Genomic DNA, 27,960 nt, shown 5'->3' with positions numbered 1-27,960 from the left:
GAAGGTGATAGGCAGCCTTGTAGCTTAAAGTCTTATTTATATGATTGTCATCGCAGTGTTAGGATTCATCTGTCGCCCTCTTCCTTCTTCCTCCCTTTCCCTTCTTGATTTAAAAAAAAAGTCCACATATGCAATTAGGGTTGGTTACATTTTATTAGTAACATGAATCCACTTTCATAATCCATGTGAAATGCCTCAGACGACACAGCCATGCAGCAGAGGGCTGTCCTCACTGACTCTACTGTGCTGTCGCTTGAACATATTTCTCAGGAAAATGTTCACAGCAGCTCTGTCTGGGATCCACTCGGAATGAATCCTCGAGGGGTCCTGCTGCAGTGGAGCATATTCCTTGTACTTCCTGTTGAATAAGAGACAATTCAGTTAAGTGGTTTTAAAGAGAAAGCATCTTTCCGCCCCCCGCCCCCCCACCACCACCACCACCACCGTTAATCTCCTGCAGTTGTGAGGGAACAAGACAATTTGAACAGCCCCTGGATGTCAATGATACTCCATCATGGGGAGCAGGCAGGGAAGTGGAGCTGAGTCCATGATCGGATCTGCCATGATCATATTAAATGGCGGAGCAGGCTTGAGGGGCCAAATGGCCGACTCCTGCTTCTATTTCTTATGTTCTTATCCTTCATTTAATAGGAAGGCCAGTGAGCACGATTAAGAATCCTGAACAGGTTTGTATAAACGATTTGGCCCCAATCTAGAAACTGGAGGTTAGCTGTGTGAAACACTGACTATTCAGCCACCCATATTGATATTCAAACTAAAATGTTCATTTTCATTTCCAGATGAACTGTTTCTCAGAAAATGTGATTCTTCAGAGGTGTTCTTAAAAAAAGGACGACCCAAAATGTGATTTTCTTCTCCCCCCTTCCACAAAAAAATCTAAAATCTACCAGATTTAGAATGTCAACCAGCCACGTACCGTACCGACTGTCTTATCCCCTTTGGGTTTTAAGGCCCCAAAAGTTTGGTTATTCGAAATGAAATGAAATCCCAGTATAATTCACAAGTCTTCAGACTAACAGACACTAGGCATGTAACCTGTTTTCAAGATCACATTGTAATACTTTTATCCATCGTGATAGTGGAAGTGATATATATGCAATTTAGTTATTCCCAGTTTAAGGAATTCTGGATTTAAGACCTCCACCATGACCACTTTCGCTGGTTAAGAAGTATGCAATTTGCCCCAGGTGTCTTGTCCTTCATATATCTTTCCACAGCCACTATCTCAACACCTCTATTAACATTACAAACAAGATCCCCAATTCTCCAGAAGAGAATCCCTACTTTTGATGGGCCAGTGAGGGTGATGCTGGTTTCCTGGACGCCACCAATCATTCTCTTGGGAGCGTGCCACAGATATGTTTTGTTGACCCACCTAAAACTGTATTGTGCAGGAAGGGTCTATGATGCAGTGACTTCCTTGCGATGCCCACCAGTCACGAAAGGCTTCAAGCAAACCGGTGGACACATGTTCATGCTTAATGGCCACCCTCCACAAGAGATTACTGGCCACGAAGCGCATAATCATGCTTCCTTTTTGACATGAAATAGTTCAAATTAAGACACATTTTTTAAAAAGCGACAAGTTGCTGAATTAGGACCACCTTGAGTTTTTACATTTTATTTCATTCTCAGGGCCTTGGTTTCAAAATAGGCTACCCCACTGTTGGAAACTTGTACTGCTACGCTTGACCATAGGTTCAGTTGGTTTCATTTCTGGACAATCTTGCATTCCCTCATCCGTAAGCTACATATGGAGATCTTTTAAGTTGTACTGCTTCTGAGTTCAGAAGTCAATGGCCCAGAAATCCCGGTTTCTCCTTCCCACAGGCATTCAACTGGATTCTAGAAAAAAGAAGCGCACTTTCCTGTTCCTGCTGCGCCCACCCGAGTTCCAGGTCCTGAGGCCTCCACTGACTGCGCGTCGCAGCGCGTGCACATCAGGACGTGCGCAGGCCTGGAGCTGGAGTCACATGGCTCTGGACAGCCAATCAGGTAAAGTATGTTCTCAGTCATAGTAACGGGAACTCCGTAAGTTGGAATTCCCATTATTATGAATGAGAAACCCCCCCCCCCAAAAAACACACATAACCAATAATAAAAGATAGAAAAAATGCACAACATATTTTTATTAATTTAAATTAAAGTTATTTATGTATTTAACAAATATAGATTTTTCCGATTTTTAAAAAAGTTTTTAAAATTATGGTTTAAAATAAACTTACCGTAGTGGGGAGGGTTTTTAACAATAAAATGTGTTTCTAAAATTTTATTTTACAATGTTTTTGTGTATTTTAAAACTCTTATGCCTGTAAAAGTAGGTGATGCGCCTGCTTTTATCAGGCGCAATAGTTTTGAGGACATTTGCTGGCAAGGTATGGGTAAATACCACAATCTTGCCCGTACAAATGTCCTCGCACCCGAGATACAGAGGATCTGTCAAGGAGCTTTGCCTGCTGAAAACCAGCTTTTGCTATGCCTTCCCGGGTCCGTACACACTCCATACGCACCCGGGGAGGCCGGGATTTCTGCCCCATTAGGAAAAGCCAAATACCTTCCAAAGAGCAAGTCATCTCTGAATTGGTTCCCCTTTTTCATTGTGATAGTTGCACACACTAACCTGTAGGTAATGGCTACAACTCCAATGATACTGGCAATGAGCAACATCCCAACAATTACCAGGGCTTCAGTAGTATTAGGTGTCCCACCTGCAGCTGAGAGAAAAGACTCATTAATCACTCAAAATTACAGTTCATTAATGCGCAGAATATTGATGACAATCTTTAAGCAAAAATGGGAGGGTTGGAAAGATAATCAGCGAGGGGAAATAGACCAACAATCATCATCATCACAGGCAGTCCCTCAGGGTCGAGGATGACTTGCTTCCACACTAAAAATGAGTACTCAGGTGACTGATGAACTCATTTTAAACAGTGGAAGATGCCTGTGCGTGAATTCTTTTAACGTGGGGTGGCCGTTGCACACCAGCCACCACACGGGCTTGACGGAGCAAGGTCTTGGTCCAGTGGCAAGGGGATCCAAGGCGACTGGAGACCAGGCTCCGCCGCATGTGCCTATACGTACACACAAACTCAAACATACTCCTACTGTCCTCCTTCCTTCCTCCTTCCCATAGGACCTCAGTCAGAGGAGCAGTTTGGAGCACGAGGCTGGAGCTGCGGGCAAATCAAAAAAAGCCTGACTTCATGGGACAGTCAGAGGAGCAGTTTGGAGTTTAGCGTTTGGAGCACGAGGCTGGAGCTGTGGGCAAATCAAAAAAAGACCCAACTAACGCAACAGCAGAATGACCAACACGGAGGTTGGGACTGGCGAGGAGCGGAGGTCAGAAGTGGCGTGGAGCAGAGGTCGGAAGCAACGTGGAGTGGAGATCGCAAGCGGCATGGAGCGGAGGTCGGGACGGGCGAAGAGCTGAGGTCGGAAGCGACGAGGAACGGAGGTCGGAAGCGGCGTGGAGCAGAGGTTGGAAGCGGCGTGGAGCAGAGGTCGGGACGGGCAAGGAGCGGAGGTCAGAAGTGGCGTGGAGCAGAGGTCGGGACGGGCAAGGAGCGGAGGTCAGAAGTGGCGTGGAGCTGAGGTCGGAAGCGGCGTGGAGCGGAGGTCGGAAGCGACGAGGAACGGAGGTCGGAAGCGGCGTGGAGCGGAGGTCGGGACGGGCAAGGAGCGGAGGTCAGAAGTGGCGTGAAGCCGAGGTCGGAATCGGCATGGAGCGGAGGTCGGGACGGGCGAGGAGCGGAGGTCGGAAGCGGCGAGGAGCGGAGGTCGGGACGGGCGAGGAGCCGAGGTCGGAAGCGGCGTGGAGCGGAGGTCGGGACGGGCGAGGAGCGGAGGTCGGAATCGGCATGGAGCGGAGGTCGGGACGGGCGAGGAGCGGAGGTCGGAAGCGGCGAGGAGCGGAGGTCGGGACGGGCGAGGAGCGGAGGTCGGAATCGGCATGGAGCGGAGGTCGGGACGGGCGAAGAGCGGAGGTCGGAAGCGGCGAGGAGCGGAGGTCGGGACGGGCGAGGAGCGGAGGTCGGAAGCGGCGAGGAACGGAGGTTGGGACGGGCGAAGAGCGGAGGTCGGAAGCGGCGAGGAGCGGAGGTTGGGACGGGCGAGGAGCGGAGGTCGGAAGCGGCGAGGAGCGGAGGTCGGGACGGGCGAGGAGCGGAGGTCGGAAGCGGCGAGGAACGGAGGTTGGGACGGGCGAAGAGCGGAGGTCGGAAGCGGCGAGGAACGGAGGTTGGGACGGGCGAAGAGCGGAGGTCGGAAGCGGCGAGGAGCGGAGGTTGGGACGGGCGAAGAGCGGAGGTCGGAAGCGGCGTGGAGCGGAGGTTGGGACGGGCGAAGAGCGGAGGTCGGAAGCGGCGAGGAACGGAGGTTGGGACGGGCGAGGAGCGGAGGTCGGAAGCGGCGAGGAACGGAGGTTGGGACGGGCGAGGAGCGGAGGTCGGAAGCGGCGAGGAACGGAGGTTGGGACGGGCGAAGAGCGGAGGTCGGAAGCGGCGAGGAACGGAGGTTGGGACGGGCGAAGAGCGGAGGTCGGAAGCGGCGAGGAACGGAGGTTGGGACGGGCGAGGAGCGGAGGTCGGAAGCGGCGAGGAACGGAGGTTGGGACGGGCGAAGAGCGGAGGTCGGAAGCGGCGAGGAACGGAGGTTGGGACGGCCGTGGAGCGGAGGTCGGGACGGGCGAGGTCCGCAGGTCAGGACCAGTGAGGTGTGGAGATCGGAAGCGGAGAGGAGCGGAGGTCGGGACCGGCGAGGTCCAGGGGTTGGGACCGGGACGGGCGAGGTCTGGAAGTTGGGACCGACAATACAATGCATTTGGCTACAGTTAGTTCAACCATCTTCCACACAGCAACGTGCTTTGATCAAGTTTTGACCCTGCCATTTCGAATCAATTTAAAGCTAGCTGCTCACCTTGTCTATTAAAATGAAATTAAGTTAATCATTCAGTAGAAACTAAAAACTACACAGAAATAAAACCTGAACGTTAAAGCATTCTTTCCCACGTGCTTTGATGCAATAAAAGGGTAAAACCGGGACAATGTGAAGATAAGCAAACATATTTAAAAATCTTACCGCTTTGTCAACTTTCTATTATAAATTCCTATTTCCATATTTATGATGGAAACTGCCTGATCTTGTCAAGCTGTAATTACACCCGCCCCCCCGCCCCCAATGGAAGCACTACATCGCCACCACTGACAGGAGGGTGTAATTACAGCGTGACATGTGACAGGCAGTTTCCATCATAAATCATAGAATGGTTACAGCATGGAAGAAGGCCATCCGGCCCGTCGAGCCCGTGTCGGCTCTCAGCTAGTCCCACTCTCCCGCCTTTTCCCCGTAGTCCTGTAATTTTTTTTCCTTCAGATACATATCCAATTTCCTTTTGAAAGATAAAATTGAGTCTGCCTCCACCACCCTTTCAGGCCTGTATTCCAGATCTTAACCACTCGCTGCATAAAAAAGTTTTTTCTTATGTCGCCTTTGGTTCTTTTGCCAATCACCTTAAATCTGTGTCCTCTGATTCTTGACCCTTCCGCCAATGGGAACAGTTTCTCTCTATCTACTCTGTCCAGGCCCCTCATGATTTTGAACACCTCGATCAAATTTCCTCTCAATTTTCTCTGCTCCAAGGAGAACAACCCCAGATTCTCCAGTCTATCAACGTAACTGAAGTCCCTCATCCCTGGAACCATTCTTGTAAATCTTTTCTGCACCCTCTCGAAGGCCTTCACATCCTTCCTAAAGTGCGGTGCCTAAAATTGGACACAATACTCCAGCTGGGGCCGAACCAGTGTTTTATCAAGGTTCATCATAATTTCCACACTTTTATACTCTATACCTTTATTCATGAAGCCCAGGATTCAGTAGGCTTGTAGAAAATGTGAAAATAGGAGTTTATAATAGAAATATAAAATGAAAGGTAGAGGGTATTACTTTAAACTGGGGACTGAATTACATCTGTGCACCCTGGTCCGATTATTGCCCAGGCCTCTGACCCCAGTTCACCTGATCACTTGGTCTTGACTCTGTGTGCGCAATGCCACAGGAGATTGATTAGCATTGACATTCAGGATATTAATAGTACAAACCCAGTAACTTCTTATCCAGCTATTTTGACCATCCATGCACTGGAGCAAATAAAGATACACTCCCAACGCTCTTCGTCACGTTTGTGGTAGACTGCATCATCTGTAATGTGCCCAAGGGTTGCATTATATTCACTCACTTTGTTATATAGTTTGGACAGACTTACTTGGGATCACATTAACACGGGCACTGGCAACAGCCAAGCTGACCGCGTTTGTCATAGAGACATTTACGCAGTAAGTTCCAGAGGAGTTGAAAAATTGGCGAAGGATAAGCTGACATTCATCGGCAGGCAGCACTTCCGTACAGTCCATTTGCTGAGGATTTATGCAGTCTGCGTCCAAGACAACAGTGCAAATCTCACTCGGGAAGCTGGAAAAGAAATGACAGCACTTAAAATTGTACCTTCTCATCGTGCATCTGTTCCTTCATCGTAATACAATAACACAGCTAGAACAGATTTTAAAGGCAGCTGTCGGAATACCTCGTGCGTTCTGCAGAGAGTTGGATCGAGAAGGTCCAACCTTCTCTGCATGAAGGAGGTATAAAAAGATTGAGTTTGAGAAGATAGATTTTTCCCACCAAAGCCACACACATCCTTGGTCGGACTGCAGGTGTAGAAGGTGTAGAATACAATTGCGTTCCATCAACTTGCCCAAATGCAAAAATGGAAATTCTGCAAATATAACAGGAACTGCACGACTGCCATTTCAAATTGGACAGATTGTTGCTGGTAGATCTTGCCAACTGTTCCATTTAAATATTTTAATTCAACAAATACATACCTGTAGTATATAGTACGCTTTACTCATTTAAAGCTCACTGACCTCCAGTCAATTACCAGGCTGGCCTTAAACCTTTCATTTGGCGCCTCCTTTTCTTGTAGCTGTTTACACTACTCATGCAAGTAGAACTATATCTCAAAGCCATTAGTGTACATTGAATGAGAAACATAATCAAAACTCGTATACACCATACCTTCCCTGACAGGTCACCGTGAAATCCACAGCGTTTTGCTGCATCTCGGCCACAGAACCTGGCACCACATTTGATATTTGCACAATTTCCACACTTTCAATGCCCTCTGAAAGAGAAAAAAAGCAAGACAAACCATTAAACCACTAACAGCCCACCACCTCAGTATCCTTTCATCCTAGTCAGCCAGTAATAGCTGTTGGTAGCACTCTCGCCTCTGAGTCAGAAGGTTGTGGATTCAAGTTCCCACTCCAGAGACTTGAGCACAAAAATCTAGGTTGACACTCCAGTGCAGTGCTGAGGGAGCGCCGCACTGTCGGAAGGGCAGTACTGAGGGGGTGCTGCACTGTCGGAGGGGCGTATTTCGGATGAGATGTTAAACCGAGGCCCCGTCTGCCCTCTCAGATGGACGTAAAAGATCCCATGGTACTATTTCGAAGATGAGTAGCCAAGTAACTTAATGCCAGTTTCTTTTTTAAACTGAAGTGATATTGCTGCTTGTTACTACATAGAGTTCCGAGTTTTATTGCTCTATAAACTGTCAACGTTTGATCGGAATCTACATGCAAGAATTATTTCTGCATCTTTTGCTACTATGTGGAAATTAGATGGATGATGGTCATTACTAGCCATCAGATCAAAAAGTTCCACAAATAAAAGCCAGGTAGCCGTAGCTAGTCCAATAACACAGTGCAGTGATGTACCAAAACACCACCAGAGTGACAAGATATGGATATGCCCCTGTGACTCCCACATGGGATGTTCCCAATTTTAGCCAGTTTGTTGGGAGGTAAACAGCTGCTACGGCACTTTCCCAAGAGGAGTGTGAATGAAAGTCCTCCCTGAGCAGTTTGTGTACCTCTCAAAGTAATAGGGCATTGGGCTTTCTTTAGAATTTAACAACCTGACAGCCTTGGAAGCCAGGGCTCATTAACTGTCCATTCTGGTCAACGCGGTATCTACTTGTTTGTGGAGGTACCTATTTGAAGGTCTTACTCACGGACAATATTGATGGTGGTAGCGAAGGTGCCATAGCGGTAGATAAGGCAATTCTCCGTTGGATCTTCAACAGCCTGTCGTTTCACCAGCATCAGTCCCTCATTTGTGCCCGTAGCAGTTGTCTCACCCTCTGGAATCAGCATTGTGGCAGATACAGCTGTAGATTCAGAAAAGGTATTTTCAGTGTATTTTACGAAAGAAACCCATTGTTGCAATAATTTCAGATCTCCAAGTTTCCAGTTGTACCATACCACTCAATTAGACTACACAAAAGCAAAAAGCATTTCACCAGATTTGTTGCACTGGTTCAGGCCAATGCAGCACAAGATGCAGATTTATACAAAACTGTGCATTGCAGTTTTTCCAAGCATTTAAATAAAGTCTCCAAAAAAAATAGCAAATGGAAGACTTACCGGTTGATTGTTCTGAGACAGCGATTGCTGCATTTATAGCTTCATCGGAGGCAGGGGTAGCCGCATTTATAGCTTCATCGGAGGCAGGGGTAGCCGCATTTATAGCTTCATCAGAGGCAGGGGTTGCTGCACTTATAGCTTCATCAGAGGCAGGGGTAACCGCATTTATAGCTTCATCAGAGGAAGGGGTAGCCGCATTGATAACTTCATCAGAGGCAGGGGTAGCCGCATTTATAGCTTCATCAGAGGCAGGGGTAACCGCATTTATAGCTTGTTCTGAGACAGCAATTGCCGCATTTATAGCTTCATCAGAGGCAGGGGTAGCCGCATTTATAGCTTGTTCTGAGACAGCGGTAGCCGCATTTATAGCTTCATCAGAGGCAGGGGTAGCCGCATTTATAGCTTCATCAGAGGCAGGGGTAGCCGCATTTATAGCTTCATCAGAGGCAGGGATAGCCGCATTTATAGCTTCATCAGAGGCAGGGGTAGCCGCATTTATAGCTTCATCAGAGGCAGGGGTAGCCGCATTTATAGCTTGTTCTGAGACAGCGATTGCCGCATTTATAGCATCATCAGAGGCAGGGGCTACAGGATTGATGGTGGCAGAAGGAAGTGGAATAGGGCCTCCTGTGGAAGTGGGGATTACGATTGGCTGCTGCTCAGAAGGTGGTACTGGGGAATCAGACATTGGAGTAGATACAGCTACAGGTTCAACTGTAGGTGGCTGAGAAGGAGCTGTATTTCCTATGAAAACAAATTAAAATGCAGTTCTAAAGTTTTGTCAGGTGTACGAGACAGAAACCAAGTTCATTTGAAATTCAATACAGTGTCTTTTTACTTGAGTATTCAACAAATGTACCTTAACTTGCTAATATTCCATATCCAGTCCCTTTCAAAAAAGACTAGGCCGTCATGAGTGATATTGAGAGCAAGAAATTGAATAAATAAAGCTGTTACTGCCCATTTTGAGTGTGGAACATACAAGATAATGAATTTTTCATATAGGAGATAATGTCTTGCTTAGTTTAATATCTCATAGCTGTTGTTGGGCAATGATTACATCTGGTATAATTTTAGTGATATTTTAAACGTGAATAATCTATTTATTAAGTATGATTCCTAATTCACTGCTCCAATATGCTACAGTATGCATTTTAGTCATACCTACTGGTATTAGTTTGTCAAATTTGTGGCAAAACTGGAAAATGATAAATGTTGAATTAGAATCTGTAGGTAAAACTGCAGTGTCGTTATAGAGGATCGTAATTGCAACCAGCTAATAAACCATTACCCTGGATTTTCGAAGTTACAACAATTTGGGAGGTGCAGCAGAAAAGCCAGGGAAAGAGGATAATTATCTGTTGTGGTACAAGAAAAGATGGCTTATGGGTATGAGTACCTCAGATTGTACGAGTACCTCAGATGTTGAACAACCATAAGGTTACCAGGTCACTCAAATCTCTTACTCAGCAAGCTCATTCCCGAACCAAATTACCATGTGAACACGGAGCTAAAGTGATCTATTTACCTTTACTTTGGGAGGAGGAAGGAAAGAAAGAAGACAGCCACACAAAATGTTACAAACCACATTCAAATTGTGCTTCCCACTGTCCAAAGACTTTATTTGCAATTATTGAGAAGTCAAATTTATTAGAGTGCTTTCTTCGCCATAACAAGACTTGAATTTTAGTGGCAGGGGGAAACTCAACAAAAATAGCTCGATTGGAACAGTATCCAGTTTGACGACATCACATTACAATCTTTAGCCAGCCAAAAAGATGGCTAGATAGATTGAAAACCCAGAAACAAGTCACCACTGCCGACAGACTAATCTACTCCCTCAAGCACAGTGCAGAATAGTTTGACCTTACCATTTATAGGCAGAACTGACATGACATTGCTAGTTTTAGAAATAAATAAAGATAATGCTTCAAAATTCCAACAGATAAATTCCCCACATCCTCTCCATCACCAAGACCATCCAATTCCAACTCTAACATCGCCCGTCCCCACCCATCTGCTGGTGAAACCTTCATCCATGCCTTGGTTACCTTTAGACTCGATTATTCCAATGCTCTCCTGGCCGACCTCCCATCTTGCACCCTCCATAAACTTGAGGTCATCCAAACCTCTGCTGCCCTGTGTCCTACCTCGCACCAAGTCCCATTCGCCCATCACCCCTGTGCTCGCTGACCTACATTGGCTCCCGGTCCAGCAACACCTCGATTTTAAAATTCCCATCCTTGTTTTCAAATCCCTCCATGGCATCGCTCTATCTCTGTGTCCTCCTCCAGCCCTACAACCCTCCGAGATCTCTGTGCTCCTCTAATTCTGGCCTCTTCTGCATCCCCGATTTTCATCTCTCTACCATTGGTGGCTATGCCTTCAGCTGCCTAGGCCCCAAGCTCTGGAATTACCTCTGTTAATCTCTCCATCTCTCTATCTCTCTTTCCTCCTGCAAGATTCTCCAAAACCTACCTCTTTGACCAGGCTTTTGGTCACCTGTCCTAAAATCTCCTTTTGTGGCTCGGTGTCAGATTTTGTTTGATAGCGCTCTTGTGAAGTGCCTTGGGACTTTTACTACGTTAAGGGCACTATATAAATGCAAGTTTTTCTTAATACTTTTCCCTTGAAAGAATGTGAATCTGCACCTTTGAGCCAACACGAGAGTGATCCAGATTACTGTTGCCTTACTCAGCTGCAACATGCAAACATGAAAACTAAAAGTGAACTATGAACCATTTCAGCTTCTACTCCAGTGTTTATTGTCCTGGGTTGCTCCTACCTGTAGTAACCTCCCCTGCAGTAGGCTGGCTAGTTACTGGGGATACAATCAGACCAGGAGTCACAACAGAGGATCCAGTGACAGGTAGAGGTGATGTGGGGTCAGAGGTTATAGTCGAGATCATTGGAATTGAATTCTCAGTGGTTGGATTGGCTGTGCTGCACACAGTTGATGGGATGGCAGCCTGTAGGGCTACTTGTGGTTTGAATGCTCCTGTTGAGAGGTAGGTGTGTGTCACTGTGTGGAGCCGTGAGATGAGGATACCACTTTCATCTCCAAAATCCCAGGTAAAGCTGACATCTGCATCTTTTAAATATAGACTAGGGTCGTGGAGTTTAATTCCAAATAGAATAGCCCGGTTCTGTATGAAGCTGTTGTCTGCATCATTGAGATCGCTAATCTGGGAAATCTCAACAGAGAATGGAATCTGATCTGCAAGGAGAAATAAAAGCAAATTAGTGCAGAATTCAACTCAGAAGTTAAAAAAAAATTGAATGCCAAGCGACCAGGTTATTAAAAAGGCACAAGAATTTCTAGTTTCCAATCCAGAAAAACTCAGATGCAACAACTTATCACATTGATGGAAGCCATTCTGTCAGATGTTGTAGAAAAGGATCAACTTACTATATCAACTTGCAAACTTTATTAAAAGTTTTTTTACGTGAAGTCCACACTTTTAAATCAAGCCACACTGACTTAGACTTTACTGGACGCCAAGAACAATTATGGTCAAAGTACCATCTTATAATAATTGCAATCCCTCACCTCTGGAAAATATAAGGGGCGGGGGGAGGGAAGAGGGGATCATATTTCTGTAATGTATCTCACATTACTGTATATAACTGTATCTTACCATGCTATACATGACTGTAACTGGATATGACCTGTAACAATAAGCATACCTTACCACCAGGGGTGTACTTGCAGGAGACACTCCATACCTGTCCCACTGTGGTATATAAAGGGAGGTCTCAGGCAAGTGCAGCACTGGAGAGCTGGAATTAAAGGTGCAGGTCCTGAGTGACCTTGACTTCAGCATGTGTCTCGTGTAAGTCAGTACATTAAAGTCAGGACTTAACAGTGTTGACGAGTTACGGGATCACAGAATCCACAGAATGGCTACCAACAGCTCAGATGAGAAATACAATGCTGGAGACAATTGGGATGACTTTATAGAAAGGCTCCAGCAAAGCTTTGTGACCAAAGACTGGCTGGGTGACGATAAGGCAGACAAGAGAAGAGCCCATCTCTTGACCAGCTGTGGCTCGAAAACATACGCTTTAATGAAAGATCTGCTGGCACCCGAGAAACCAGCAAGCAAGTCGTTTGAGGAGTTGAGCACACTGGTGAGAGATCACCTGAAGCCAGCGAGCAGCCTACACATGGCCAGACATAGGTTCTACAACTACAGACGCTGCGTGGGCCAAAGCATACCCGACTTCGTGGCGGCACTTCAGAGGCTGGCTAGTTCATGTGAGTTCCCCGATGAACTAAGGAGAGAAGTACTGAGAGACTTTTTTATTGAAGGAATAGGCCACGCAGGCATATTCCGAAAGCTTATAGAGACTAAGAACTTGACTCTAGAGGCAGCAGTACTAGTCGCACAGACATTCTTGGCAGGCGAAGAAGAAACGAGGCTGATCTATACTTTGGGTACGACAACCAACGAGGCATCGGAACAAGGGGTTCACATTGTGAAACAAACCGCTACCCCCACACACAGACAAAGGCAGGAGAGCAGGCCTTCAACAGCAGACAGTGGCGCCAGAAGCCATCAAAATCAAGGGCCACATGAACAGCCGATCACACCTCATCAACCCACAATGCGAGCAATCAACAACAGACTGAGAGAAGCTCAAGAGAGATCAGCCAGACGCAGCTCATCCTTCGGAAACAATGGAAGCGGTCTGTGTTGGAGATGTGGGGGAAGGCACTCAACCAGGGTGTGTCGATTTCAGCATGCCATTTGCAGAAACTGCAACTACACAGGGCATCTGGCTCGCATGTGCAGAAAAACAGCAGCTCGGCTGGCATACGAATTGGAAGGGTCGGAAAGCGGACCAGAAGACGGTTGGAATAGTGCACGGAACGCCGAGGTACAGCGGGTTAACACGATCAATGTCCACTGTTCTTACACCAAGACGCCTCCAATTATGATGAAGGTTCTACTCAACGGGATACCCGTCAACATGGAACTGGACACGGGGGCCAGTCAATCCCTCATGAGCGTTCAACAATTTGAACAGCTGTGGCCGCACAAAAGCAACAGACCAAAACTCACAAAGATCGACACCAAACTAAGGACCTATACTAACGAAATCGTCCCAGTCCTTGTCAGCGCCATGCTCTCAGTCACACACAAAGGGATGGTGAACCGACTTTCCCTGTGGATTGTCCCCGGGGAGAAACTGGCTAGCAGAACTTAATTGGAAATGGGATAATGTTCACGCCATGTCGTCGGAGAAACGGACCTCCTGCTCAACAGTTCTAAGCCGTTTTGAACATGTCTTTCAGCCAGGTGTGGGCACCTTCAAAGGGGCTAAAGTTAGAATCTACATCACACAGAATGCCAGACCGGTCCATCACAAGGCTAGAGCTGTGCCTTATGTGATGAGGGAAAAGATTGAAAACGAACTGGACCGGCTTCTGCGGGAAGGCATAATTTCTCCCGTGGAATTCAGCGACTGGGCAAGCCCCATCGTCCCCGTCATGAAGCCAGATGGATCTGTGGGGATTACAAGTCTACCATAAACAGGGTCTCCCTTCAGGACCAATACTCGTTGCCCAGAGCGGAGGACCTACTTGCCGCGTTGGCTGGAGGAAAAGTTTTCTCGAAACTTGACCTCACACCTGCGTATATGACGCAAGAACTGACCGAAGAGTCTAAGCTACTCACCACCATCAACACACATCAAGGCCTTTTTGTTTACAATCGATGCCCATTCGGCATCAGGTCGGCAGCTGCTATATTCCAGCGCAACATGGAAAGTCTGCTCAAGTCCATCTGGGGACGGTTGTGTTTCAAGATGACATACTCATCACGGGCAGGGACACCGACTCTCATCTCCGCAATCTTGAGGAAGTACTAAGTCGATTGGATCGGGTAGGGCTAAGAGTTAAGAAATCTAAGTGTCTGTTTCTCACGCCTGAGGTTGAGGCAGAAGGATTGGCGCTGATGGAATCCGCCCAACCGAGTCCAAAACCGAAGCGATTCGCCTGTCACCCAGGCCCCGGAATGTCTCGGAACTGCGCACCTTTCTCGGGCTACTCAATTACTTTGGGAACTTTATGCAGAACTTGAGCACGCTGCTGGAGCCTCTCTATGTGCTACTCAGAAAGAGGTGCGATTGGTTTTGGGGGGACGCCCAAGAACGCGCCTTCAATAAGGCACGCAACCTTCCATGTTCCAAGAGCCTTTTTTGACCCAGGTAAAAAGTTAGTCCTTACGTGTGATGCATCAGCGTACGGGGTCGGGTGCGTTTTACAGCACGTCAATGATGTGGGTAAATTGCAGCCCGTTGCTTATGCCTCCAGGTCACTTTCGCGGGCGGAGCGTGGGTACGGTATGGTTGAGAAGGAGGCGCTCGCGTATGTGTACGGTGTCAAAAAGATGCACCAATACCTATTCGGGGCCAAGTTTGCGTTAGAAACCGACCACAAACCCCTCACGTCCCTACTACCCGAGGAGTGCAAGGCAATCAACGCCAACGCCTCGGCGCGCATTCAGCGGTGGGCACTCATGCTGGCGGCTTACGATAAGGCACAGACCAGGCACAGACAACTGTGCCAACGCGCTTAGCAGGCTACCCCTGGCGACCACAGAAGGATCCAACGAACAGAACTGTGAGATGGTCGTGGCAATCAATACCTTTGAATCCGCAGGTTCGCCCATGACGGCTTGCCAAATCAGATCCTGGACGACCAGCGACCCCACGTTATCTCTAGTTAAAAGATGCGTTTTAACCGGTGACTGGGCAGAGGCTCGCGATGCCTGCCCCAAGGAGGTCAAACCCTTCCATAGGCGCATGCATGGACTCTCACTACAGGCAGACTGCCTGATGTGGGGCAGCCGAGTAGTTATGCCCTTACGAGGCAGGGAGGCGTTTGTCTGGGAGCTCCATCGTGAGCACCTGGGGATCGTCCTTATGAAGGCCATAGCCAGATCTCATGTCTGGTGGCCTGGCATTGACGCGGACTTGGAGCTCTGCGTCCGTCGGTGCACCATTTGTGCCCAATTCAGTAATGCCCCCAGGGAGGCCCCCCTAAGCCCCTGGCCCTGGCCCACCAAACCGTGGTCGCAGGTGCATGTAGACTATGCGGGCCCATTCATGGGCAAAATGTTCCCCGTAGTCGTCGATGCATTTTCAAAGTGGATCGAGTGCACCATTTTAAACTCGAGCACCACCTCCACCATTGTGGAGAGCCTTAGAACCATGTTTGCAATGCACGGCATTCCTGACATATTGGTCAGTGATAATGGTCCGTGCTTCACCAGCGCAGAATTTCACGATTTGTTTCACGATTTTATAGTTGACCACGGTATAAATCACGTTAAGGCGGCACCTTTCAAGCCTGCCTCCAATGGCCAGGCGGAGCGAGCAGTGCAGATCATTAAACAAGGCATGCTCAGAATCCAAGGTCCCAAGCTGCAGAGCCGCCTGTCGCGACTGCTGCTGGCATACAGATCTGGTCCGCATTCGTTCACTGGGGTTCCCCCCGCGCAACTATTGATGAAACGAACCTTAAAGACTAGGCTCTCGTTAATCCTCCCAGACATGCATGAAATTGTTGAGGCTAAGTGTCAGAAGCTAACTGAGTACCATGACCGAAATTCAAGGGGGAGGTGGAATGAGATAGGGGACAAAGTGTTTGTGCTAAACTATGGCCGGGGTCCCAAATGGCTTGCAGGGACAGTAACAAACAAAGAGGGAAACAGGCTACTGGTTGTACAAATGGACAATGGCCAAACCTGCCGGAGGCATGTCGACCAAGTAAAAAGTAGATTCACTGATAACACTAAAGAACCAGAGGCAGACTACAATGTGGAACTCACACCACACCTGGTGAACAGACAGGTGGAACAACCTGAGGAAAGGGCAGTCTCAACAGACAGCCCAGGCGAGATACCAGCAATCACACCGAACGAAACAGACAGCCCAGGCGAGATACCAGCAATCACACCGAACGAAAAACAGGCACCAAAGCAAACAACTGAACCACAACTAAGACGTGAGAGCGCAGACCACCTGAGAGACTGAATCTATAAAGGCAATAAGACCTTGGGGGAGGGTGATGTCATGTATCTCACAATACTGTATATAACTGTATCTTACCATGCTATACATGATTGTAACTGGATATGACCTGTAACAATAAGCATACCTTACCACCAGGGGTGCACTTGCAGGAGACACTCCATACCTGTCCCACTGTGGTATAAAAAGGGAGGTCTCAGGCAAGTGCAGCACTGGAGAGCTGGAATTAAAGGTGCAGGTCCTGAGTGACCTTGACTGCAGCATGTGTCTCGTGTATGTCAGTACATTAGAGTCAGGACGTAACAATTTCATCATCCCCCATCCTGAATGAAATACAGGAAGTCATAGACACAGACTAAGGAGATTCTTAGTGAAGCACTATCAGTGTCAAGAGATATAATACCTATGGCGATTAGGAACTGAATTTGGTTTACTTTCTTGATGGGAACTTAAGGGATGATTTTCCACTTCCAGCACAATTGAGGCTTTTGTGCGGCATTGCTGGTGCAAAGTTAACCAACAGCACAGTGCACTGACTCCCAAAGCAAGCGCTCTACTCGGAACTCCTACACGGCAGGCGAGCCCCAGGTGGGCAAAGGAAACGTTTCAAGGACACCCTCAAAGCCTCCTTGATTAAGTGCAACATCCCCACCGACAGCTGGGAGTCCCTGGCCAAAGACTGTCCTAAGTGGAGGAAGAGCATCCGGGAGGGCGTTGAGCACCTCGAGTCTCATCGCCAAGAGCATGCAGAAATCAAGCACAAGGAGCGGAAGAAGCGTGCAGCAAACCAGACTCCCCACCCACCCTTTCCTTCAACCACTGTCTGCCCCAGCTGTGACAGAGACTGTAATTCCCGCATTGGACTGTTCAGTCACCTGAGAACTCACTTTTAGAGTGGAAGCAAGTCTTCCTCGATTTCGAGGGACTGCCTATGATGATGATGATGCACTGACTATCCCTAATTTTCCACTTCAGCTTATTTGAATAATTATTCATAGCTGACAATGTAGCTTTGGCCTTGTGCAGGGAGCAAGTCTAATTCAGGAAGCAGAGAATCTGGCCAGTGGGTACAAATAAAGATGTGCACATTTAACGGGTAAGTGGCTGCATACGAGGACAAGTATTTGTTTCGGCCTCAGAGTGGATTTTAGATATTGGTTAGCCTTGTCCAAGATTGGAGATGGGGAGGGGGAGCAGCGAAGTAGCAGGCATAAATGAAATGAAAGAAGGAAGAATCTTACAAGCTGCTAGCTTGTCATCTTGTAGGACTGGTCTGCAAGCGTATTCAACGTGTAAATCTACCAGAATTGTCTACTGAGCATTTTCTAAAGGGAACAGCTTTTAGATCAAAGTGGGATCTTGGGCATATATGTTTCAGAACTGCGCGCTCTTGATGCAGTTTAGTTCTTGTCGGGCCATGGGGCAGAGTAAAAGTCTCACTGAAAAGCCAAGTTCACATATGAACTACTTTGTTATCTGGTCATTATCACTTTGCTGTTTGTGGGAGCTTGCTGTGCGCAAATTGGCTGCCAGGTTTCCCACATTGCAACAGTGACTACACTTCAAAAAGTACTTCATCGGCTGTAAAACGCTTTGGGACGTCCGGTGGACATGAAAGGTGCTATATAAATGCAAGTCTTTTCTTTTGCCAGTGCAGTGCTGAGGGAGTGCTGCATTGTTGGAGGTGCTGTCTTTCGGATGAGACATTAAAACCGAGGCCCCGTCTGCTCTTTCAGGTGGAAGTAAAAGATCCCATGGCATTATTTCCAAGAAGAGCAGGGGAGTTATCCCCAGTGTCCTGGCCAATATTAATCCCTCAATCAACATCACTAAAACAGATTATCTGGTCATTTTCACATTGCTGTTTGTGGGAGCTTGCTGTGCGCAGATTGGCTGCTGCATTTCCCACGTTACAACAGTGACTGCACTCCAAAAAGTATTTCATTGGCTGTAAAGCGCTTTGAGACATTTGGTGGTCGTGAAAGGCGCTATATAAATGCAAGTCTTTCTTTCTGTGTCACAAACATAGGTCCAATTTAGGCGTGCAAATAGGATGGGAACCAGAATGGAGATGTTTTTATTGTGCTGAAACACTCTAAGTTTAAGTACATTATTGTAATCTAATGCTGTGTTTGCTCTTGCTTCTAATTTTATTTTCCAACCCGATTCCTAGTTTGTATCGTGAGCTAACTGGTCTGCCAGAATATTATTAGTCAGTCAGACAGCAGGAGCAGAGGAGGCATCTCATACCATTTCGATTTCCAGTGAGCTTATCAGTAGTACAAGAGCTCTTTTGTTCATTCTGAGCACACATTATCCAAAACCTAGCACACATTATCCAAAACCTTGCACACAAGGTCATACTTCAGTTGACCTTAGTGTGAAAAAGTGCTTCCTGATTTCACTCCTGAATGACCTGGCTCTACTTATAAAATATAGAAACATAGAAACATAGAAAATAGGTGCAGGAGCAGGCCATTCGGCCCTTTGAGCCTGACCACCATTCAATATCATCATGGCTGATCATGCAACCTCAGTACCCCATTCCTGCTTTCTCTCCATACCCCTTGATCCCTTTAGCCGTAAGGACCACATCTAACTCCCTTTTGAATATATCTAATGAACTGGCCTCAACAACTTTCTGTGGTAGACAATTCCACAGGTTCTAAATTCTCTGAGTGAAGAAGTTTCTCCTCATCTCGGTCCTAATTGACTTACCCCTTATCCTAAGACTGTGACCATTCTTCCTGCATCTAACCTGTCCAATCCTGTCAGAATTTTATATGTTTCTATGAGATCCCCTCTCATTCTTCTAAATTCCAGTGAATATAAGCCTAGTCGATCCAGTCTTTCTTCTTATGTCACTCCTGCCATTCCAGGAATCAGTCTGGTGAACCTTCGCTGCACTCCCTCAATAGTAAGAATATCCTTCCTCAGATTCCTCAAAACTGCACACAATACTCAAGGTGTGGTCTCACCAAGGCCCTGTACAACTGCAGTAAGACCTCCCTGCTCCTATACTCAAATCCCCTCGTTATGAAGGCCAGCATGCCATTTGCCTTCTTTACTGCCTGCTGTACCTGCATGCCTACCTTCAATGACTGATGTACCATGACACCCAGGTCTCGTTGTACCTCCCCTTTTACTAATCTGTCACCAGTTCTTGATTCATCCACCAGAGGACATAGTTTCTCTGTATCTACCCTATCAAATTCCTTTATCATTTTAAAGACCTCGATGAGATCACCCCTAAACCTTCTGAACTCCAGGAAATACAAACCAAGTTTCTGCGACCTAACCTCATAATTTGACCTTTTAAGCCCTGGTATCATTTTGCTGAAACTGCAAGTCATTAATATGCATGGTGAAAAGCTGAGGTCCCAGTGCAAATCCCTGGGGAACGTTACTTATTGCATCTCACCAATTCCCTTTATCCCTACTCTCTGTCCCCTCCCTCGCAACCAATTACCGACCCATTTCACAAAGTTACCAACAATTCCGTGCGCTCTCATTTGTGCTAATCTCTTGTGCAGAACCTTATTAAATGCCTTCTGGAAGTCCATATAAAAACTCCCATAGACACTCCCCTAGCCACCATACTAGTGACCTTCTCAAAAAATTCAACTGGATTAGTCAGACATGACCTACTCTTCACAAATCCATGCTGACTCTCTTTGATCAGCTTATACTTTTCCAAATGCTCGGTCACTCTGTCTCTGGTGATAGATTCCAGTAACTTTCCCACAACTGATGTTAAACTGACTCCCTTCTTAAGTAATGGAGTGACAGTTGCAATTTTCCAATCCAAAAGGCGTAATTCCTGAATCTAGAGCACTTTGCAAAATTATGATTAATGCATCTGCAATTTTCTCATCTATTTCTTATAATATCTGGGGTGGAAACTACCAGGTCTTGGAGATTTATCTATCTTAAGTCCCATTATTTTCTCCATTACCATTTAAAAATTTATATTAAATCCACTAAGTTCCTTCCCTTGACTTCTTTGTAGGTTCCCTTGTACTGCTGGTATTTTGTTCTTTTCCTTTACTCTGAAAGCGAATACAAAGTACTCATTTAACATGTCTGCAATTTCCTTGTTGTCTATTATAGTCTTGCCTGCATCTGTTTTTATTGGGCCCACCTTCCCCTTTACCACTCTTTCTCTTAATATATTTATAAAAACTTTTGCTGTTCGCTTTGATATTCCTTGCAAGTCTGTTTTTATATTCATTTTGCACCTCATTACTTTCTTTGTATCCCTATTGATTTTTATAGCTACCCGAGTTTTTTTTTAATTTATTCTCGGGGTGTGGGTGTCATTGGAAAGGCCATCCCTAGCTGTCCTTGAGAAGGTTGTAATGGGCCTTCTTCTTGAATCGCTGCAGTCCGTGTGGTGAAGGTGCTCCCACAGTGCTGTTAGAGAAGGAGTTCCAGGATTTTGACCCAGTGACGATGAAGGAACAGCCGATATATTTCCAAGTCAGGATGGTGTGTGACTTGGAGGGGAACGTGGAGATGGTGGTGTTCCCATGCGCCTGCTGCCCTTGTCCTTCTCGGTGATAGAGGTCGCGGGTTTAGGAGGTGCTACCGAAGAAGTTTTGACGAATTGCTGCAGTGCATCTTGTAGATGGTGCACACTGCAGCCACGGTGCGCCGGTGGTGGAGGGAGTGAATGTTGAAGGTGGTGGATGGGGTGCTGATCAAGCGGGCTGCTTTGCCCTGGATGGTGTCAAGCTTCTTGAGTGTTGTTGGAGCTGCACTCATCCAGGCAAGTGGAGAGTATTCCATCACACTCCTGACTGGTGCCTTGTAGATGGTGGAAAGGCTTTGGGGAGTCAGGAGGTGAGACACTCGCCGCAGAATACCCAGCCTCTGACCCGCTCTTATTGCCACAGTATTTAAATCAGGGATGCGCAAGAGGCCAGATTTGGAGGAGCGCAGAGATGGTGTGAGACTTGTAATGGAACTTGGAGGTTTCCCAGGTACCTGCTGCCCTTGCCCTTCTCAATGGTGGAGGTTGTGGGCTTGGATCTGCTAGAGTTCCATTTTCCCTTGTCTGCTACCTCACTTGTGGATCATGGTTGGTTAACTACACAAGTCGAGTCTTTGCCTTTTAGGGGTATGTACTGCTTTCGCATTGTACCAAATACTCCTTTGAATACTTCAGTTTGTCTGTACAGGCTACCAGAGGCTTCTATGACCAAAGACGCATGTGCATTGATTGAGCTTCCAACAGCTAACTTTCAAGCATCTTTCAAACCACCCACTTTGACAAATAGCTTCACTATCCAATCCATCCTCTTACCCGTGATTGTAAACTGCGATGTAGCTTTTCCGATTGGAATGAATTTCTCACGTCCACGGTAATGATAAACAGCTACCTCCATGGTATAGGAACCTAATGGGATATCTGTTGTGCCAATAACGAGCAGAGAGGAGGGACCATCCACTACTTGCTGGTACTTCCCTGGAAGACAAGTCAAAACAAACTAATGTATCAATTCCTTGTGACAAGCCATTCATCATTTTCCCAGCCATCAATTTCAAAGATCCTGAGCAGTTCATTCTTCCCACTGCACCAAAGAAAGTTTCATTAAGAGCAAGTATAAATAGCCTGTTCTCAAATTATTGTGAGTCCTGCAGTCTTTGTTCTCTGAACATCTCCTTTAGAAACCATTGTGCCCAGAATTGCATATTTCACACATTTTAGACCTGTACATGTATCCGAGGACTCAATTCATTTTTAACAGTCTTACATTTCTTGCACTCAATGAATGCTTGTTAATCATTCCCAACTCATTCCTTCAATAAAATCCATCATTTTTGTATAATATGCATTTATATGTCCTTTATCAAATAGCATTTATGTTGCCAAACAGTGATCAGCCTGGTGATTAATTAAAAATCCTGTAATGAATAGTCGAGCCTCAGCCTCGCTGCACTACAACGTGCGGCATTCATCTCAATTGCCCAACCCTTGCTGAAATGGAGATCTGACATAATTCCTTCTTAAAAAGCCAAGTAAGTTAAAGTATTCGTACCCAGTGTTTGCCACACAAAGATAAATTTGGATCCTTTCTTCTTAGAGAGCCTTGGAAAGGGCTTTCCATCTGGAAACACCTCGTCAGCGTGCTGCAATGTATCATTGGGATACACTGGCTCTCCAGCAGTCACCTGTGTATCTGTAGGATATAAACAGGCAAGTTCATAATGCCCCACACACAAAATAACACCAAATATGATACGTTCATATGAGTGGGATTTTCCACTTCAGCGCTCCTGGCGCACACAGTGAATGCCATGAACTCAATTAAATTAGGAACTTAGTCCTTGGCCTCTTCTGCTCGTGATTCATTTCCCATTTAATTGTTGAGTAAAATCTTTAAACAAAAACAGTAGCACACTGGATAGGCAATCCAAACGTTTCAGTATGAACTTCAGATAGCTCTCTCAATGCGTCTGTTTTACAGCTGAATCGTGTCTTCTTGTTCCTGTTTCTAGAGAGACCTGGCATGTGCTGAAGTACCCAAAGTTGAAGCTTGGAGCGATAAAAGTTAAAGCAAATAGGAACAGGAGGAGGCCATTCAGCCCCTCGTGTCTGTTCTGCCATTCAGTGAGATCATGGCTGATCTGTATTTTAACTACATTTGGTTCCATATCCCTTAATACCCTTGCCTAACAAAAATCTATCAATCTCAGTTTTTATATTTTCAATTGGCCCCTGGCTTTTTCAAAGAGAGAGTTCCAGATTTCCACCACCCTTTGTGGGAAGAAGTGCTTCCTAACTTTGCCCCTGAACGGCCTAGCTCTAATTTTAAGTTAATGCCCCCTTGTTCTGGACTCCCCCACCAGAGTAAATTGTTTCTCTGTATCCACCCTATCAAATGCTTGAATCACCTTAAACACCTCAATTAGATCACGCCTGAATCTTCTATACTCAAAGGAATGCAAGCCTAGTCTACGCAACCTGGCCTCAGAATTTAACTGGCAACTAATCACCACTTTGTGATCTCACTGACGATATTTAAACTTGGGGATTTCCTGCACTTTTGGTCTTAGCCGTTAATCTTCTGTACTCAAGGAAACACAAGCCTAGTCGATGCAACCTGTCCGCATAATTTAACCCTTTAAGCCCTGGTATCATTCTGACTGGCCAAGCCATTTAAAATCCTGTCAATGTTAGAAATGCTGCTGGTCATCCTCAGCTCTTTATTGGGCTAAAGATTACGAGCCTTTTCATCCTTACCATTCAGAGTACAGTTTTCAGCCCAAACAATCTTTCCATCAGACTGGATGGTCTGATTCCTTGGGAATTTCAAGCTGATGTAGAAGGTGGATTTAGCACCAATTAAGGTGGGGGCATCGTTGTTAACTTCAAGTGAAATTGGTCCTCCTGTGAATGAGAAAAACAATCTGAGCGGGCAGCACTTAAACACGTAGGTTATTTATAGGCAAGCCAGTCGGCCTTGGCTACATAAGAACATAAGAAATCGGAGCAGGAGTAGGCCATCTGGCCCCTCGAGCCTGCTCCGCCATTCAATAAGATCATGGCTGATCTGATCTTGGCCTTAACTCCACTTCCCTGTCCGCTCCCCATAACCCTTGACTCCCCTCTCTCAAAAATTCGTCTATCTCCACCTTAAATATATTCAATGGCCCAGCCTCCACAGCTCTCTGGGGCAGAGAATTCCAAAGACTCACGATCCTCTGAGAGAAGAAATTCCTCCTCATTTCCGTTTTAAATGGGCGACTCCTTATTCTGAGACTATGCCTCCTAGTTCTGGATTCCCCCACAAGGTGAAACATCCTCTCTGCATCTACCCTGTCAAGCCCCCTGAGAATCTTATACACTTTAATAAGATCACCTCTCTTTCTTCTAAACTCCAATGAATATAGGTCCAACCTGCTGAACCTTTATTCATAGGACAACCCCTTCATCTCAGGAATCAATCTTGTGAACCCTCTCTGAACTGCGTCCAATGCAAGTACAGGTTGAACCTCCCTTATCCAGAACTCCCTTATCTGGAACCACCCCTCGTCCAGAACCATTCCCGGCCATCAGGTGGCGTATGTGTAGAACTCCGACATGAACAAATTGAAGTCCTTCCTCGCTGCCGACTCCCGCAATCGCTGGCCTGACCCCGCGATCCACCCCCCCCACGATCTCTCTGCCGTACTCCCAGCCCCAAGCCAGCCAGCCCCGATATCCCCTTGTTCAGTATCTATACCATCCAATTTAACGTGACCACCCCTCGTCCGGAAAAATCCCTTATCCAGAAAAGGCCAGGTCCCGAAGGTTCCGGATAAGGGAGGTTCAACCTGTAAATCCCTCCTTAAATAAGGAGATCAAAACTGTACGCAGTACTTATCCCTAAACCAAGAAGTAGCTGTTGTGTAAGTTACTGATGGAACACTTGTTTGCAAACAGAATGAATATTATCCTATTAGAATCTTAATCTTCATAATACTGTTAACCCGTGAGTTCAGGGCAATTTCAGCAAGTGCTCAAGAAATTAACAAAATAGCAGTGTCCATATTGATTTGCTTCAGAACTAATATTCTGGATTGTGCTAAATTCAACATTCAATTGTTAGAATACTTCAAACTTGAACTTGGAATTGTTTGCATACTTACAAATTAACTTAAGTCCCCATCAATTCTTTATTAAAAGCAACAATAGACCCTCCTTTGTACAGATCCCGGAATCTATTCCTCTGATGCACGAGACCTCAGATGTTTTAGCTACAAGATGACGTTTTGGAATGTCGACACCAAAACAGAAACTTGACAGTAGTATTAAAATTGTATAAATCTTCTGGGAATCTATTGTTATATTAAAAATGGTGAGTGGTCTGAGGATTCCAAAGCTACTGCCAATGTAACGTTATGTGACAAATTGAGAACATGGGGCACCAACTGTGGCCTACATGCAAAACCAGGCACCTAATTCTTATTTGTGCTTGTGCTTCTTATTCACTGCTTTGTCCCTTTTGAATGTTGTACACCTGGAGTTTTGGAAACAATTTTTAAGCGCTGTTATCTCATTGTTGTTTAAATTCTAAATCAGAACACCAAGCTCTATTAGTGTAAGCAGCCTGAAATATCAACAACTTGCATTGATACAGTGCTTTTAACCTAGTAAAACGTCCCAAGGCCTTTCACAGGAGCGTGATGAAATAAAATTTGACATCGAGCCACATAAAGAGATATTAGGACAGAAAAGGTAGGTTTTAAAGAACCTCTTGCAGGAGGAGAGGGAGATAGAGAGACAGAGAGGTTTAGGGAGGGAATTCCAGAGCTGAAAGCACGGCTGCCAATGGTGGAGCAAAGGAAGTGGGGGATGCACAAGGGGTCAGTTGCAGGAACACAGAGCTCTTGGAGGGTTGTAGGGCTGAAGGAGGTTATAGAGACAGGAAGGAGCAACAGTGATAGAGAAGGGAGAGAGGAGTGAGCACAGAGGAAAGGGAATTCAGATTAGTAAAGGTGGAGGCATTGAGGCATAGAACAGCCAGGCATTGTGGTATGAGAAATACAGTCAGTGGGGTAGGGTGCTGCTTGGATGGGAAATGCAGTCAGGAGTATAAAAGGAGAAATGAAGCAGAATAGGGGTAGCCTACTTTACATAATGGATTTCCTACCATACTGATAAGGCTTGGCTTGATTTAGGATTAAAAGAATTATCCTAGGGACCTGTAGCCCTGTGAGGAGGGTTGTATTCTGATTTGTTCAAGCCAGCTTCACCCAAGCATCCTAGTATCTACTAATTTTCACAAATCAATATAATTAAGAGAGAATCAGAACATGTAACATAATCCAGGCTCACATTCTCACCTTTCCAACAGTCGTGCCACCTGGGGTCCCCGGCCTTCCAAATGGGATAACGTTCTGAATTCCAGGACTTGTAGCCAGGTAATCGCCTAGAAGAAGAGTCCTCTTTGTTCCTTCTGCGTCCATCATTCGGAGACCCTGTCAAAAGGCCAAACCACAAAAAGACATTAAAGCCACAGTATTGCATACTGCTCTACTTCAACAATTTAACCTCGAAGAAAAAAAGACCACAGTCCATCTAGTTCGCCTTCTCCCATCCTGGTAGTCATGTGATACAACGAGTTGTTAACTAATCATAGCACTCGATCTCTATCAATGAATCGGCAACAGTCCCAGACAAGAGGCGAGGGAAACCCTCCCGAAATTCACCCCGCCAGGCCACCACCATCCAAACACAATCCAGGGGCTAGATTTTGGGCTTTTCTGTTTTCGGGGCGAAAACGGAGGCGGGGCGAGAAAGTTACCGGCCGGGAATAGTTTGCGCCTAAGTAGGTAAGTTTGGGCATCTGGGCCCTGCGTCCGGGGGCGCAGCGCAAAGGGAGGCGTTGTACACTTTTTGTGGCGCGAGGATGGGAAACTTGCCAACTAAAGTGCCGGGCCCCGTGTGCGCTCCGAGAGAGGCCTGTGGGGGGGGGAATCCCTAAAAAAAAGCAAAACATTCCGAAAACATTGCCCTCGCCACCACAACACAAATCGCACAAAAATTAAATACAAAAAACACTCGCACTTACCTTTGGAGCCGTTACCTTCCTCTCCGCCGCCGGGATGGCTGGACCGCTCTGGTTTCCCAGGCGGTCATTGCGGGCACACTTCCGGGCGGACAGATCGGACAAGACTCAAAACTTGTGCCGGTGTCGCAACCAGAGGCGTTGTCCACCCGCCGTAGCTCTTCCCGGCGGTGCTGCTCAGCGCCTCCGCTAAATCCGACCCGAGGATCGCAGTGGAGCACAGGAGACCTCACCACCGCCTTTCACGCCGCTCCGCAGCGAAACCCTGAGCGCAAAGGACCGGAAAATCCAGCCCCAAATGTTGTTTGTTTTTGACTAATTAGAAACATAGAAAATAGGTGCAGGAGTAGGCCATTCGGCCCTTCTAGCCTGCACCGCCATTCAATGAGTTCATGGCTGAACATGCAACTTCAGTACCCCATTCCTGCTTTCTCACCATACCCCTTGATTCCCCTAGTAGTAAGGACTTCATCTAACTCCTTTTTGAATATATTCAGTGAACTGACCCATAGTTAATTTTAAATTGAAATTGTCTTGCATGAGCAAAGGATTATTTTTCTCAAAAGTTATTTTCATTCTTACTCTGTTCTAAAAGCGTTAATTCCCACAGTTTATGTGTTTAGGTTCTTTTGCCTGAAGAAGCATCGGGCTGTTGAGGCATGTGATGGATTCCATCTCTGCACATTGTGATGCAGTGAGATCCCTGCTGAGAACATTCACATCACATGCCTCCCAAAATCTTCAACTGATCTTTTTCATGTGACGGTCAGCTGAGAAACCTAATCCCAGCCAGTTAAAGAGGGGTTAAGGAGGGAATCAGAACAAATACCAAGTATGTTAGTACCTTTTTCTTTAGACAT

At 46.4% G+C, this 27,960-nt stretch overlaps 2 protein-coding genes across 4 annotated transcripts in view; one reads left to right on the top strand and one right to left on the bottom strand.

The window, feature by feature from the left end:
* Positions 1-27,960, top strand: part of cdk2 (cyclin dependent kinase 2) — a 93,354-nt gene that overhangs the window by 10,986 nt on the left and 54,408 nt on the right. The window lies entirely within an intron of this gene.
* pmela (premelanosome protein a) lies at positions 187-27,960 on the bottom strand. Its single transcript, XM_070869240.1, has 12 exons — positions 27,945-27,960; positions 26,376-26,510; positions 23,791-23,937; positions 22,586-22,726; positions 21,850-22,011; positions 11,290-11,721; positions 8,505-9,248; positions 8,093-8,248; positions 7,096-7,201; positions 6,284-6,489; positions 2,642-2,735; positions 187-358 (listed from the first exon to the last, which is right to left on the bottom strand). Exons 1-12 carry the CDS (start codon positions 27,958-27,960, stop codon positions 196-198), a joined length of 2,502 nt encoding a protein of 833 aa, XP_070725341.1. The 3' UTR covers positions 187-195.

This window comes from Pristiophorus japonicus, chromosome X (assembly GCF_044704955.1).
Source record: "Pristiophorus japonicus isolate sPriJap1 chromosome X, sPriJap1.hap1, whole genome shotgun sequence".
Classification (NCBI taxonomy): domain Eukaryota; kingdom Metazoa; phylum Chordata; class Chondrichthyes; family Pristiophoridae; genus Pristiophorus; species Pristiophorus japonicus.
This window is presented reverse-complemented; position numbering and strand designations above follow the sequence as displayed.

Excerpts from the sequence above, each read along its gene's own strand:
- pmela (XM_070869240.1), bottom strand. Across the intron at positions 22,727-23,790 it reads TGAAAACTGTACTCTGAATG|ATACACAGGTGACTGCTGGA; the intron begins GTAAGGATGAAA and ends TATATCCTACAG. Across the intron at positions 8,249-8,504 it reads TGTCTCAGAACAATCAACCG|CTGTATCTGCCACAATGCTG; the intron begins GTAAGTCTTCCA and ends CTGAATCTACAG.